At 41.3% G+C, this 12,068-nt stretch overlaps 1 protein-coding gene across 1 annotated transcript in view; it reads right to left on the bottom strand.

Annotated features, from left to right (window-relative positions):
* The window catches only part of cfap58 (cilia and flagella associated protein 58), a 189,409-nt gene that overhangs the window by 136,496 nt on the left and 40,845 nt on the right, over nucleotides 1–12,068 (bottom strand). Inside the window, exons 7-8 of the mRNA XM_043712232.1 lie at nucleotides 11,267–11,349; nucleotides 8,132–8,323 (exon numbers count right to left, since the gene is read on the bottom strand). Coding sequence (XP_043568167.1) covers nucleotides 8,132–8,323; nucleotides 11,267–11,349 — 275 coding nt within the window. The remainder of the gene's footprint in view (nucleotides 1–8,131; nucleotides 8,324–11,266; nucleotides 11,350–12,068) is intronic.

Raw genomic sequence — 12,068 nt, 5'->3', positions numbered from 1 at the left:
GGGGAATATATCCCTGGTGGTGGGGTCTGTTTGGAGGTGGCGGAAATGTCGGCGGATGATTTGGTTTATGCGAAGGTTGGTAGGGTGGAAGGTGGGCACCAGGGGCGTTCTGTCCTTGTTGCGGTTGGAGGGGTTGGGTCTGAGGGTGGAGGTGCGGGATGTGGACGAGATGCGTTGGAGGGCATCTTTGACCACGTGGGAAGGGAAATTGCGGTCTTTAAAGAAGGAGGCCATCTGGTGTGTTTTATGGTGGAACCGCTCCTCCTGGGAGCAGATACGGCGGAGGAATTGGGAATACGGGATGGCATTTTTGCAAGAGGTAGGGTGGGAAGAGGTGTAATCCAGGTCGCTGTGGGAGTCGGTGGGTTTGTAGAAAATGTCAGTGTCAAGTCTGTCGTCACTGATGGAGATGGAGAGGTCCAGGAAGGGGAGCCAGGTGTCGGAGATGGTCCAGGTAAATTTAAGGTCAGGGTGGAATGTGTTGGTGAAGTTGATGAATTGCTCAACCTCCTCGCGGGAGCATGAGGTGGCGCCAATGCAGTCATCAATGTAGCGGAGGAAGAGGTGGGGAGTGGTGCCGGTGTAATTATGGAAGATCAACTGTTCTACGTAGCCAACAAAGAGACAGGCATAGCTGGGGCCCATACGTGTGCCCATGGCTACCCCTTTGGTCTGGAGGAAGTGGGAGGATTCAAAGGAGAAATTGTTAAGGGTGAGGACCAGTTCGGCCAAACGAATGAGAGTGTCGGTGGAGGGGTACTGTTGGGAACGTCTGGAGAGGAAAAAACGGAGGGCTTGGAGGCCCTGGTCATGGCGGATGGAAGGGCCATAGTTTGGCATGAAGGTGGATGAGAAGCAACAGGGCCTAGCTTGGCCTGTCATGCCTTGAAATAAGGGGACATTTTAATCTTAGCATACGGAGGTTTTGGCCTAATGGCATTATCGCTGAAGTATAATTCCAGGCAACTTCCTGGGGGCCAGGGTTCAAATCTTGCATGGCAGATTTGAATTTGAAATCAATACAAAAAGTCTGGAATTAAATGTCTAAGATTGGCCATGAAACAATTGCTGGAAAAAGACATCTGATTCACAAACATCCTTATGGGAAGGAAACTATCACCCGAGTCTGGCCTATTTGTGACTTCAGATCCACAGAAACATGGTTGACTCTTAACTGCCCTCTGCAATGACCTAACAAGCCACTCAGTTGTAATAATCACTAGAAACCCTCAAAGAGGGAGTGAAACCAAATGGACTTTCTAGTATAAACTTAAGCACCAGAAACAACAGAAGCAAAAACTGCCTCATCAACCTGTGAAGCCCTCCTTATCTGGGGACTAGTGTCAAAATGGGAGAGCTGTCTCACAGACTAGTCAAGCTACAATTTTCCAAATGAGTGCATCCAAATAAACCTGTTGGACTATAACCTGGTGTTGGGTGATTTTTAACTTAGTACACCCCAGTCCAACACTGGCTCCTCCAAATCAAAGCTACAGCTTGACGTAGTCATATTCACAGAATCATTAACTTAAGTTACAACCTCTGGAATAGCAGGGCTTGATTTCCAATGCACTACCCCAGTGAGGCTTGACATTTCACATCAGGAGATCTGCACCTCTTGTGGCAACTTGTGGCATCCATCATTCATTACCCAACTAACACCCACTAATCCTTCATGTCATTTCCAGTCTTCCCATTGTGACCTTCTCATCTGTTCCATGACTCTTCCAATGTCCCCCTCCCTATGATGCTTCAAATCCAGTGGCAGCTCTCCCCCATCTCAGAGATCTCCAATGACTAGTAACACAGACCCCTTCTGATCTCTCCGCATAGACTTCTTTACAGGTTCACTGACCTCAAAATAGCTCGCCATTTCCTCCCCACATCCATGTTAATATCTAGCTGCAATATATTTGAAAAGAAGGGAAGTCCATGTCAAATTAAGAAATAGTTTTAACATGATTCCATGGGTGCCTTTAAAAGCCTGTAATTTACTGAGGAAGTGAAAGAAGCGTGCACTTGTGAATTTACAAAAAGCACTAGGTCGTGATTTGACATGATTCAGATGTAAAGCTCAGAATGCTGTCCACTTTATTAAAAAGACACAAACCCAAGCTCTGCCACAGTCTGTGTGCACTTCCTTTGCTGCATCTTTATGATTATTTTGAATGAAAATGTTAATTAACACTATGCTTCAGGTCAGTGTTCAGCCACTCTCAGAGATGAGAGATTATAAAGCCTTATGTAAATATCCAGCTCTAAAGCATTTGGCATTTGCTCTTATTCAGCAAATTAAACCATTAGGAAGAACAATGATGAGTTTGTATCCTTTAGTTGTTCCAATATTTTTGAATATTTTTGTGCATCTAAAAAATACAATGCAATTGATATCATTAAGGTTTCAATGGTCTGATATTTAGATGCTCTCTGTTGTGGTTCTGTTCGCCGAGCTGGGAATTTGTGTTGCAGACGTTTCGTCCCCTGTCTAGGTGACATCCTCAGTGCTTGGGAGCCTCCTGTGAAGCGCTTCTGTGATGTTTCCTCCGGCATTTATAGTGGTTTGTATAAATGCCAAAGGAAACATCACAGAAGCGCTTCACAGGAGGCTCCCAAGCACTGAGGATGTCACCTAGACAGGGGGCGAAACGTCTGTAACACAAATTCCCAGCTCGGCAAACAGAACCACAACAAGGAGCACCCGAGCTACAAATCTTCTCACAAACTTAGATGCTCTCTAAACAGCCAGTGGGAATGTTTGTTCATTTTGTTTTCCTTTTTAAATTAATAAAAAGCAAAGTTACCTCCCTAGTCTTGACTGGACTGTCATTTGGAATCTCACTGCATGCAGTTAGGCTATTTCAACATGTTACTGTGCCCAATCATTTTAAAGTTAAAAAACAGATGTTTACTAAATTTCAACCAATAAGATAATCTTACTTTAGTGATCACAGGCTAGAATATGATAGAAAAAAGTCAGCCTGACAACTTGTGACCACTATCCAGCTGGAAAAGTAAGATGGCGATGTAGCTGCCTCACTATAAAACTCCACCACAATTGAACCCGGCCTTGAAATTTCACGAGTAACATGATTATTGTTACTAAAACAGAAATTGCTGGAAAATCTCAGCAGGTCTGGCAGCATCTATGAAGAGAAATCAGAGTTAATATTTTGGGTTGAGTGACTCTTCCTCAAATTATTTCAACTTGGGTGATACACTAAGGGATGCAACTGCAATGCTAACGAATATATAATCACCCAACACAGCCCGACTCCATCCCATCCTCCTCACATCCTCACCCAGCCTCATCCAAATACAACACTGCCATTGAGGGAAGTGGAATAAAAAGTTTTCTTTAAATCAGATTGAAAATATGGAGAAGAAATGTTCAAGCAGATTGTATTTAAATAAATTGGCAACCCTGCTGAAAAACACAAGCAAACCATTAGTCAAGCCACAGTTTCTTCAAGAAGTGAATACTTTTGAACTCTCTAGGGATCTTGTTTTAAGGAATTATTGACCCTGGCAAGATAAAACTGGTAAAATCTCATAAAAGTAGAACAAAAGTGACCAGATTATACTGTATTGATATTTTATTTATCATTGTTGTGGTTAGCAATCACTTGCTAATGAATATGATTGTCCACTCAGATCACTGGTCCTGGGTTCTGTGGGTCTCTACGTGGCCGAAGAGCCTGATCCAAGAACCCCATCTCCAACCACACACTGGGCAGGTGTTTCCAGAAGATGGAAGTGGTCCTTGGCCTTTATTGATGCATAGCTTTGAAAAACACATAGTCACACTTACCTGTTTTACCCTTCTGCTGGTAATTTGACCCTTTGATACTAGGAACAAAACGAAAGCACCGGCTAAACTGTCTTCTAACCTGCATCACTCCAGCAATTACTGTGGTGGGCAAACAATGTTTCGGAAGCACACCAAAGTGAACAGTTTCAGCAAAACTGTTTCATTTTGGTATTCCATCATTTATAGGAGTTCAGTTCTGGGCACAAATGAAGCACTGGGATTACGTAAGATTATGGCACAGAAACAGGCTGTTCAGACCAACTAGTCCATGTCAGTGTTGAAGCTCTACTTACGCATCCTCCCATGTCTCATCTGACTATACGAATGTAACCCTTTGTTCCCTTCTCTCTCAATTGCATATTTAGTTAGCTGGATATAGGTTTGTTCGCTGGGCTGGAAGGTTCAGTTTCAGACGTTTTGTCACCAAATGCAGTAATATCATCAGTGAGCCTCCAGATGAAGTACTGGTGGTATGGCCCGCTTTTTATTTATGTGTTTAGGATTCCTTGGGTTGGTGATGTCATTTCCTGTGGTGACGTCATTTCTCGTGGTGACATCATTTCATGTTCTTTTTCTCAGGATATGGTAAATGGGATCCAAGTCAATGTTTTTGTTGATAGAGTTCCGGTTGGAACGCCATGCTTCCAGGGATTCTCGCATGTGTCTCTGTTTGGCTTGTCCTAGGCTGGATATGTAGTCCCAGTCAAAGTGGTGTCCTTCCTTATCTGAATGTAAGGATACTAGTGAGAGAGGGTCATGTCTTTTTGTGTCTAGTTGATGTCAATGTATCCTAGTGGAGAGTTTTCTGCCTGTTTGTCCAATGTCGTGTTTGTTACAGTTCTTGCAAGGTATTTTGTAAATGACATTAGTTTTGCTTATTGTCTATATAGGTTCCTTCAAGTTCATTTGATGCTGTTTTAGTGTGTTGTTGGGTTTGTGGGCTACCATGATGCCAAGGGGTGTGAGTAGTCTGGCAGTTCATTCCGAGATGTCTTTGATAGAGGGGAGAGTGGCTAGGGTTTCTGGACATGTTTTGCCTGCTTGTTTGGGTTTGTTGCTGAGAAATCAGTGGACTGTGTTTGTTGGGTACCCGTTCTTTTTGAATACACTGGAAAGGTGATTTTCCTCTGCTCTTCATAGTTTCTCGGTGCTGCAGTGTGTGGTGGCTCATTGGAATAATGTTCTAATGCAGCTTCGTATGTGGATGTTGGGATGATTGCTTCTGTAGTTCAGTATTTGGTCTGTATGAGTTGTTTTCCTGTCGACGCTGGTTTAAAGTTCCCCATTGGCTGTTCGCTGTACCGCGGCATCTAGGAATGGCAGTTTGTTGTTGTTTTCCTCCTTTTTAATGAATTTTATGCCAGCAAGGGTATTATTGATGGTCTTGAAAGTTTCCTCTAATTTGTTTCGTTTAGTGATGACAAAGGTGTCATCCATGTAGCGGACCCAAAGTTTGGGTTGGATAGTTGGCAGAGCTGTTTGTTCGAGTCTCTGCATGACTGCCTCTGCTAAGAACCCTGATATCGGAGATCCCATGGGTGTTCCATTGGTTTGTCGCTAGGTTTAGTTGTTGAAGGTGAAGTGGGTGGTAAGGCATAGGTCCGCTAGCTTAACGAAGTTGTCCTTGCTGATGAAGTTGGTGGTTTTCCAACTAATGTCATTTACAAAATACCTTGTAAGAACTGTAACAAACACTACATTGCACAAACAGGCAGAAAACTAGCCACCAGGATACATGAACATCAACTAGACACTAAAAGACATGATCCACTCTCCCTAGTATCTTTACATACAGATGAGGAAGGACACCACCTCAACAGGGACAACACATCCATCCTAGGACAAGCCAAACAGAGACACACATGAGAATTCCTGGAAGCATGGCATTCCAACAGGAACTCTATCAACAAACACATTGACTTGAATCCCATTTATTACCTCCTGAGGAAAAGAACAGGAAATGATGGCATCACGAGAAATGATGTCACCACAGGAAATGGCATCACCATCCCAAGGAAGCCTACACACCTAAATAAAAAGCGGGCCATACCACCAGTGCTTCATCTGGAGCTCACTGATGATGTTACCTCGTATGGTGACGAAACGTCTGAAACTGAACCTTCCAGCTCAGCGAGCAAACTTACATCCAGCTAACTAGATATGCAAATGAGAGAGAAGGAAACAGAGGGTTCCATTGATATATTCAGATGGATGTGGAAGGGGGCGTTAGTAGAGCATCAACACTGACATGGACAAGCAAACCTACATCTAGAACCTCAATCTGCGCTACAAATTTTTTCCAAACTCGCTAATATTTAGTTAGCCTTAAATGTATCAAATGGGATTAGTCTGTTTGGGACACTCAGTTGGCATAGAAAAGTTGTACCAAATGGTCTGCTTCCATGCTGGCTGACTCTATGACTCCAAAATATAATTTGCTTTACCCATTCCTGTGGGGGTCAGTTCCAACCTCTCATCATTTCTTATTTGATTTCTTTGGTGACTGTCTTATAGTGATGCTCTCTAGTTATGTCATTCCACACAAATGGAAACATTCCCTCTGGATCCATCATTTTACAACCTTCCATAATTTTAAAGACCTATTAGGTCAAAGAAAGCCAGCCTACTAAGCATGTTCCAAATCCTCAGTTAATTACTCATCAGCCATGATCAATTTAGCCTCCATCCTGACTCACCTTTCCCTCTAACTCAGTCATAGAGTCAGACAATAAGAGAATCATAGCATCATACAGCACGGAAACAGAGTCTTCAGTCCAACTCATCCACATCAACCAGACATCCAAATGTGACCTAGTCCTATCTGTCAGCATTTGGCTCATATCCATCTAAATCCTTCCTATTCATATAGGAATCCAGGTGCCTTTTAAATGATGGAATTGTACCGACCTCCACCACTTCCTCTGGCAGCTCATTCCATGCACGCACTACTCTCTGCGTTAAAAAGTTTCTCTAAGGTCCTCTTTAAATCTTTCCCCTCTCACCTTAAACCTATGCCCTCTAGCTTTGGATTCCCTCCACCCTTGGAAAAAGACTTTGGCTATTCACCCTATCCATGCTCCTCATGATTTTATAAACATCTATAAGGTCACTTCTCAACCTCTGACAGTCCAAGGCTAAAAGCTCCAGCCTATTCAATCTCTTCCTATTGCTCAAATCCTCCAACCTGGAAACATGTTTCTAAATCTTTTCTGTACCCTCCCAATTCAAACAACATCTTTCCTATAGAAGGGTGACCAGAACTAAATGCAGTATTCTAAAAGGGGTCTCAACAATGTTCTATATAGTCACAGCAGGACCTCCCAACTCCTATACTCAATGTTCTGACCAATGAAGGCAAGTGTGCCAAACAAGTGTGCCATGTCCACCTGTGATGCCACTTTCAAGGAACTATGTACCAGCAACCCTGGGTCTCTTTGTTCAGCAACACTCCTCATGGCCCTATTCTTAACTGTATAACTTCGGCCTGGTTTGCCTTAACAAAATGTAACACCTCACATTTATCTAAATTAAATTCCTTTTGCCAATCTTCGGTCCACTGGCCTGTCTGGTTAAGGTTCCATTGTACTTTGATATAATCATCTTCAAGTTCATTTTAATTAATTCTGGATTTGATCTTCTCTCATCAAAAAGAGTAAACATTGATTTACTCAGTCGGAGACCAGCACTTGTTTCTCCAAATGATTAAGGACTCATAACAGCACACAAACCAACAGCCACTCTCAGACAACAAATCACCAGGACAAAGGACCCGATACCCAGCATGAACAAAACCAACGTAGTGTACAAAATCCCATGCAAGGACTGCACAAAACACTACATAGGACAAACAGGAAGACAGCTAACGATCCGTATCCATGAACACCAACTAGCCACGAAACAACACGACCAGCTATCCTGAGTAGCCACACATGGCGATGACAAGCAACACGAGTTCGACTGGGACAACACTACTATTATAGGACAAGCCAAACAGAGAACAGCCAGAGAATTCCTAGAGGCATGGCACTCGTCCACAGATTCTATCAACAAACACGTCGACCTGGACCCAATGTACCGGCCACTGCAGCGGGCAGCTGGAACTGACAACCGGAAGCGGCAGAGACAAACCTCTATAAATGCCAGAGGAAACATCACAGAAGCGCTTCACAGGAGGCTCCCAAGCACTGAAGATGTCACCTAGATAGGGGGCGAAACGTCTGCAACACAAATTCCCAGCTCGGCGAACAGAACCACAACAACGAGCACCCAAGCTACAAATCTTTACACAAACTTTGATTAAGTTTATGTACTGAAAGGACTAACCTTCTGTGTAAGGTCACTGGCCTCATTGATGTATCGGTCTCTTTCCTTTTCCAGATGGTAGATAATTTTCCGCTGTTTCTGTGCCTCATTATTATAGTTTTGAATTTCCTGTTCAAGCACCTTCTTGGATTGCTCATGTATTTTGACCAAGTTTGATTGCTTCTCAGTGGCACTAACTGCCTTCAGCATGTTCTAGGAAAAAAGAAACCATAAACATTGTTACATTACATGGAAAGATTCTATGAGGCAAAAGGTCCACTTTGATATAGATACAGACCTCAAACTAAAAGCCATGAATGCTAAACGTGATGTGTTGCTATGAAATTATAACCCCAGCCTTTCTGAACTTTACAGCCTTGTTGGACACTATCCATATAAACTGGATCCAATGCTCAGAACAAATAAATGTTTTTTGTTTTGCAAATTGATCCATGACAGGTTTCCAGATCATTTGATTTCAGATCATTTTCTTTCATTTGCTTAACTTAGGGCATTTTACACCCAAAGTTTTGTTTCACCATTCACATAGATATAAACCTTCAGACTCTAGTCTTGAAGACAATATTATAAATCCACATGAAAAGAAATTCAATCTATATTAAGAATCGTTTGTCAGTTTGCATTATGTCAACTTTGTCATTCTAACTTCCTTTCTCTACATTGATAGCAGAAAATGCCTGCACAAATTTTCCACAATGTAGCTAAATACCCCAGCTTATGAAACATGTTGCAGTGCCGCCATTGGGAGTAATGTATAAGTTGAGTCTGACATGTGAACATAGGCAGGTTTCATTACAAACATGGGCATTGGAATTTACATGGAAATGTACAACAATAACTTTAAAAAGAGCTCAAACTATATTAGAGTTTTCTGTTTCAATTTCCTGTTATCTACTAACCTCTCTTCACTGAAAATGACATTAAATTTTAACTCTCCATGAGCAATGATATTAGCCAAGACTAAAATTCTCACATTTGCATGTGTTGTAAATTCGTTTATGCTCATTTGGAATGAATACTGTCTTTGTGGCACCATCAGGGTTTTACTACATCTGTCCAATAATAATGCAAAAGTATATGTTTATATTGAAACTGGCAAAGTATGTGCTGGATTGACTCACAGCATCCCTTGGAGAGCACACTGGTGAATTAAGATTTTCTACTTTGAGAAAGATTTTTCATTCTATATGGAATGGAATTGTTCCAGCTTTTTACAGGATCACAAGTGAAATTAGTCAAGTGCACTGCCCTTCTTCAGTTCCACTCAATACTGGTCACAATGTATACCCATAAATGTGGAAGTAGGTTAGCTTGTTAAGCTGGAAGGTTCATTTTCAGACGTTTTGTCACCATACTAGGTAACATCGTCAGTGAGCCTCTGGAGACTGACTGAAGATGTTACCTAGTATGGTGACGAAACGTTTGAAAACGAGCCTTTCAGCTCAGCGAACAAACCTACATCCAGAACCTCAATCTGAGCTACAAATCTTCTCAAAACTCCAAGAATGTTTTATCCAGTTATCAATATGGCCAATTATATGTTAATGAATCCATTTCAGAATTCAAAATCCACCACCATAACTATGGTTTATATATCAAAATGTATTCAATAAATGTGCAAAACTTATTAACATACATTTTGAAATGTGATGCTTATAAATATGTATAAATATACCCTTGTAAACAACTTGACACATGCTAGTTAAAGAGAGAGAAAAAAGGTCAGTGCAGAAATTGTCATTATAAAGCAAAAACTTATCCAAAAAATCATTAATGCCAGGAGAACATAGAATAAAAAATGAAACGCTCCAGATGGCTTTTGGTCCAATGTCCTGACACACATAGGCAAATCGCTTCAGAAGCAGCTTATTAAGGAGATGTCAAGAGAAAGTGTTCGAGACGCTTCTTGGAAAAATTGCTGTAAACATTTCTTTTCCAGTTCGCCCACTGGTTCCTCAAATGGTTTTCTCAAGAAGTTGGCACAGGGATAACTGAGTGCCTTCTCATAGCAGGCCACACTCAAACAGAACTTCCAATAACATCAAATAACCACAACTCCTGACAGCAATAAACTAAGATATATGCCTTCCCATAAACAAGCTCAAGCAGTTAGCTTCAAGCATGTGCCTTTTAAAGTATCTTTTAAAAAAGAATTATTAATGGAACCATCTTCATAACAACAGCTCTAATTAAAATAAAACTTGATTTTGAAGATTTAGAAACAAAAGAGCAATTTTAACCTAATTCACTAGGCGACAAACCCGTGCAATCAGGTGGAACATTCATTTTGCAGTCTACCGATGGGGTTAATTTTAATCTAGTCAGGATAGTGGGTGCAATGTTGGTTGTACATACCCTCCAGTTTTACTCTCCACTGAAGTTCCTAGCCGGAAGCTAAATTATAATTACCCACAGAAAAATTGAATTATAAACACAGGCAATGGAATGAACCATCCATCAAACTTTTTCAGTAAGGTCTATTCCATTGGGAATAAGCAATAAAGCACTTCATTTTGATAAAACTCAAAGTCTTCATGATAACATGACAGGAATGGGGACAACATGTGAACTAGCTGCCCCCAAGACATAAGGCAAAGTCTGGAAGATCACCTAAGGTCTTAATGGAAGTATCTAGAGTTGGGACCTGAAAATTTCCAGTGCTGGATCCAAATCCCAGACTAACTGCATGTCGTTTTTATTCCATAACTCTTGTGAAAATATTTCCACTACGTGTCTCAGATGGTGGAACAAGAGTCCAGAAGACTGCCTACCAGGAATCCATGAATACAGATGTTCATTCTATGACATGTAGTCCATGCAGAAGACGTGTCTTGTGATAGCCTCTTCCACCATCAGAACACAACATGAAATGGCTGGGGCCTTTATGATGGACATTTATACCAGACTGGATCTGCTGCAAGTAGTGAAGCAGCTAATAAGACAGATAAACATACAAGACCTTGTACTTAGAATTCACATGTCACAGATACGCCTTGTAGTGACAGTATAGGTGGGAGCGACCATCACACTGTCATTGTAAAGATGAAGTAGCCTTTTCTGAACAGATCTAGCAGCTCAAAACTGGGAATACAGATGTTGTAGAAGTTTAACCAGGCTACATATCAATATACTTACCTTATTCAAAATGTCTCGTTCTCTCACCAGTTCATCAATTGCTTTCTTGTCAAGCTCAGCCTGTCTTTTAGTTGAGTCCAGTTCTGATAAGAAAATTGGGAAGAGATTGAAGACTTTACATTAGTTACTTTCAAGTATTTCAAAAGGATAATAAACCATGTCTTGTACTTTTAAAGAAGTAGGTAGCTTCTATGTCCAAGATAAATATGAGATTCAAGTGGAGAAGAAAAATCGTAATTTCATATGCGATCTGAGAGATGGGGTTTCATCATTTGATCTATCTGAGCATAACCTTATCAGTAATAGATATTCATACAGAAACATTATAAAAAGTCTATGACAAAAGGATGGCTGTATTTTTATTCAGGCAAGGGTAATGTTCTAATTTGAAACTGCAGTATTATAACTACCAAGTAATAACTTCCCTTGTGACTCAGTTCCAGCTCCCAGGTCTCTTTTTTTAACCTCTTCTCACTGCATATATTCTCCCAGACTAATTCAGGATCTCAGATCAGCAGTTGAAACTTGCGTTTAATTTGGGAATCAGAGCAGAGACTTTGGGCTGAATCATTCAGCAAAACAAAATATGAGGTTCTGTAAGATTTCTTATTAAACGCGCCACCCACTTTCATCTCCTGTAATACCTGCTTCTCTAATAGAAAACAGCCTACAATAGGGAAGAAAGTCTCTGACATTTGGCTTTCAGTCCTCACACGGGGAGCATGGTGACCCTGACTGCTCCAAGCAGTTGACTGACCGTGTCGAAGCCCCGAGATTGGCATTGGAGGATGCCCTTGTATTT

This window comes from Chiloscyllium plagiosum, chromosome 22 (genome assembly GCF_004010195.1).
Source record: "Chiloscyllium plagiosum isolate BGI_BamShark_2017 chromosome 22, ASM401019v2, whole genome shotgun sequence".
NCBI lineage: Eukaryota > Metazoa > Chordata > Chondrichthyes > Orectolobiformes > Hemiscylliidae > Chiloscyllium > Chiloscyllium plagiosum.
The sequence above is the reverse complement of the archived record's forward strand: the minus strand, read 5'-3'. Positions and strand labels throughout refer to the sequence as shown.